This window comes from Cibotium barometz, chromosome 19 (assembly GCF_041138505.1).
Source record: "Cibotium barometz isolate CiBa-2024 chromosome 19, ASM4113850v1, whole genome shotgun sequence".
NCBI classification, from domain to species: Eukaryota; Viridiplantae; Streptophyta; class Polypodiopsida; order Cyatheales; family Cibotiaceae; genus Cibotium; species Cibotium barometz.
In genome coordinates, this window is record NC_141064.1 from 54,346,970 (window position 1) to 54,351,049 (window position 4,080).

A 4,080-nucleotide genomic window follows, 5' to 3' on the forward strand; every position below is an offset into this window, starting at 1 on the left:
GCTGTTGAGATGTTTGTACATCATAGGGCAACCTAACAAATTTTGGCATGTGGTAGAGTTATTTAGGGAAAGACTTGAAGGAAAGTTGGCCAAAGTTTGAACCGAAGATGGTATTTAAAGGAGAAGCAGCCGGTTTATACTTATTTGGCTTTTATGAAGAATCGTATTCGCATGAGACCCGTGTGAAGATCTGGACCAAAAAAGATTATATGGAGGAAGAGACACACCCAAAAGATGTACTATTGAGTCCTTGCTTGTGGTGGCTGGCATGCAGGGATATTATATCTCTTGGGAACACTCATCTTTTGTTTGGGAGGAGGAGAGGTAGGATCAAATTTGTAACCTTTAATGATTGAAAATAGGATGGGAGTGGGAGGAGGAAAGGTGGGATCAAATTTGTGACCTTCTGAAATAGGATGGGAGTGTCTTGTAAAAAGTGGACCTTTCTACGTGGCTTTGCTCAGATAATTATAATTATATAAAAAAAGTTGCAAGTTGTGACCACCTTGACCTCGTATTAGTCGAAATCAATGGCTCTTGCTTGTACTATTGATGATCGTGAAACTCTACATTATGGGCTGGCATTGCAGCTTGTGCCGGAACTTCCAGTCCATAGCCTGGCAAGCACGGGAACAGTAGTTTACGGTACCGCAGGCGGAGCAACGACGGAATTCGTGCTTTCGCATCTCCGGCCGGCCGCAGTAGCTATGAGAGCAGAGGCGGAGGCCATCCTTAGGAGGGCGGATTGCGAACCATTCTGTCAGGAAAATGTTGGCGGGATGGACGTTTCCCGCTAGCGACAGCGACGGAAAGGCGCAGCCAAAGTCGCTGAGAAGGGAGCAGCAGTAGTGTAGGTGGAGACGCTCGTAGAGGAGACGCTGGAGGTGGTTCTGATGAGCGGCGGGAGTCGGTAAGGTTTCCGGTGCAGCTATTGGGGCCGAGATTATCATCGAGGTGTGATGGACATGAGGTGGTGTGCCGAATTTTGTCGTATGCTGCTGCCGGAACCCTTTATGCTTCTTGGATACGTTCGACAAGAAAGCCTTGGCTTCTCTTGCGTTGGCCTCCAGCAGGAGGCGACGGCCTTCTACGGGGTTTGTGGGCAGGCCGTAGCCGTCCTGGAGGCAGTGCCCAAGCTCCCGCATAGCGTCCACGCTCCCTGCAAGCGCCGCCCTAGTGCACAGTGCCGCCCCGGCCCTTGCATTCTTGTCCCTCCTGCCGCAGCCCGCGCTCCCATTAAACTGTATTATGGCCAACGATAACAGAGCCCCCGCATGCGACGCCAGCGCGGCCTTGGCCAGCAGCCTCACTCCACCTTGCCTGTCTCCCAAGCAATAGAAGCGAATCTGCAAACGAAATACGTTGGAACCATCGACACAACTCATGGTCATATTAGGTTGGAGAGAGAGAGAAAGAGACACAGAGAAAGAGAGAGAGAGAGATAGATACCATGCCCAGAGTGTAGCAAGCCTCCACATTTCCAGATTCTACACATCGTGTGATAAACCTGTGAGCTTCGTCCGACCAACTTGAAGCCCTCACTGCTAAAGTTGCGGTGTTGGCATTGGCTAGAACCATTCTGTGCATCCCAAGCTCGTGAAATCTCTTGCATCTAAGAAAATCACGTTAAATTATGTTCATATTTTGCATTAAGAACCCAGCATCCACAGCCAGCTAGAGAAGAGAGGGCGAACTACTTACGTCAGCATCATACTGATGAGGTCTGCCGGCGAGGACGCACTAGAAGAAGATAGACACACTAGTATGGAAACCACCAAATCATCAGATATACTATCGAAAGAACTGCCATTAACATATTTGATTTCTCCGGTTTCCAATCGACATCTCTTGGGTGGGAGCGCTGCTATAAGGCCTGCCGGATCGACTCTTCTTTTTGGAGAGCACGAGTGTTGACATATTACAACGCAACAACCTCCAAAACCAATGTACTGATTTGGGCTTTTACGACTCCACATTTTGAAACTTGAAAAATATAAGATGAGCTTAGGCACTGGGGATTAGAGATAAGAAAGGCCAATTAGGTAGCTAATCATCATAAGGTATCATTCTAAAAAATACATCCGTAGGGAGGATGCATGAGCAAGGGTGCAATTGCTGAAGACTCAAGAGCCATAAATAGTCGATACTGTGCCATGGGAGCTAATTTTAAGAAGGGAACTGCAGTATGCATAGCCTTTCTTGTATCGTATAAGCAGCGAGCAAAGTTGATTATCCTAACGTGAATTCGACTTGCCGTGCACAAGAGTGGGCGGTTTCCATATACATGGACTATGGACAGTAGGATTCTACCTCTAGCGGTGGTCACTGTGACGAAAGCGATGTATCCCTCACGTGGGCCCACCGTCATTCACGATGATCAAATATTAATTTGTTTGGAGTGAGCAGTATTCTCTCTGTTGGTGGGATAGTGGTCCGACACTGTGGATGCTGCCGGGACAGGAGAGACTCCGAGAAAGGGACTTGAGTGGATGCTGCCAGAACACAAGTAGAAACTTGAAAGGGACTTGAGTGGTTTGCATGTTTGAAATGGTACCCTTTTACTCCGTCGCCGCCGATTGGGAGGCGGCGCTTGTGTGGAGGTGGGGGCAAGGCAAGCCCTCCAGCAAGGGGGCGGGGTTTCCTTGCACGCCAAGCGAATTAGAATGACGTGTGCAACACTGCAATGCTACTGATAACGACAAAAACCCCCATTGCCCACGCACTGACGCCGCCCCGCCGGCCCCGCCTCGCCTCCCACACGACCTCGTCTTCCTCGAATCCTCTGCAAAAAGTTTTATGCCTTTCTTCTGTCTTTTTTTCAGGCCCGCCGCCCAGCTCACTAAGAAGCGGGCCCCGCCGCCTTCTCCCGTCCACTCAACCCCACGAAACTCTTGATGTGGCCGGCGGCCTCAGCCAACACGTGCTTGCTCTGCTCCCTGAGGTGTATTTTTAAATCTTTGATTGCGGTGCGTGGGCCCTCAATACCATTTCACCATGGAAACGTGGGTTAGCACTGAGCAGAGCCACACCACAGTTTGGGCGCGTGTGCGCCAGTGTTCGGGAAAGACTTTTGAGTGAACCTTACATAAATCCTTCTCACCATAGCTTGAAGAGGAAAAGTAATTTTGAACAAGAGTTTCATCTAATTACTAGTACTTTTTGAAAAAAAGGTAGTATTTTTCTTTCTTCTGTTTTTTGGGATCTCTCACCTACAGCAAACAATCCAGAATTAGGGGTATATCCCTAGTATGTTTGAAGCTTACCAAGAAATAGGGCAACATTCAAAGCATATTCCTTTGCAGATTTTGAATCAACAAATCCATCTCAGGACATCTAATTTTATTCACATTACACACAGACCAGCACATGCACACACATTTATGCATTAGCTCTGAATCCTGCAAGCTTGTACATACTGCCCTCATAAATACAATTGCATTTCCGCTAGACCAGATTTCCCATAGGATGCAAGCTTTGAAACACCAATCCAATATGTTCATACTAACTGACCATTTACCAAGGATCCAGTCCCCCCAATATGTTTGAATACCCAAACTCTTCTCTATCCATTTAGACATTTTGAACTAGGTACCCCTAATTGCTAGACATTCCCAAAACACATGTTTACCATCTTCAATTGATGATCTACACCTGGGGCAGATGCCACTAGAGATATTTCTCCTTCGGAGTTTAGACCCAATAGGTGATGCCCACATGCAAACCTTCCACAAAAAGACTTGGAACTTCCTAGGGATCTAGCACTCCCATATCAAATTCCATGTCTTTTTCCAACTGGAGGAGCTCCACTTTACGTTCCAGATTTTATTACAATACAGCACATTGGCATCCCCATTTCTCATTAATGCATAAATGTCTCTGGTTTTGCCATCCTTAATTTTGACTCCATTGACCAAAGTCCAATCATTAGGAGAAATATATGGACTCTCCATTTTGCCCCTTAAGGAGTTTCTCTCACTTCTCTCTCTCTAGAAAAAGATTCTAAAATAATATTAAAATATTAGCTCTTGTAGAATCAAGCAGATCTCTTTACATTGTTTTTAAAAGAGATTCACCTATTAT

The 4,080-nt window shown here is 46.7% G+C and overlaps 1 protein-coding gene across 1 annotated transcript; it reads right to left on the bottom strand.

Moving 5' to 3' along the window:
• Nucleotides 1-523: 523 nt before the first annotated feature.
• LOC147628744 (F-box protein At1g67340-like) lies at nucleotides 524-2,249 on the bottom strand. Its single transcript, XM_086814234.1, has 3 exons — nucleotides 1,702-2,249; nucleotides 1,450-1,612; nucleotides 524-1,346 (listed from the first exon to the last, which is right to left on the bottom strand). The coding sequence occupies exons 1-3, from the start codon at nucleotides 1,974-1,976 to the stop codon at nucleotides 567-569; spliced, it is 1,218 nt and encodes a 405-aa protein (XP_086670360.1). The 5' UTR covers nucleotides 1,977-2,249; the 3' UTR covers nucleotides 524-566.
• Nucleotides 2,250-4,080: the final 1,831 nt, after the last annotated feature.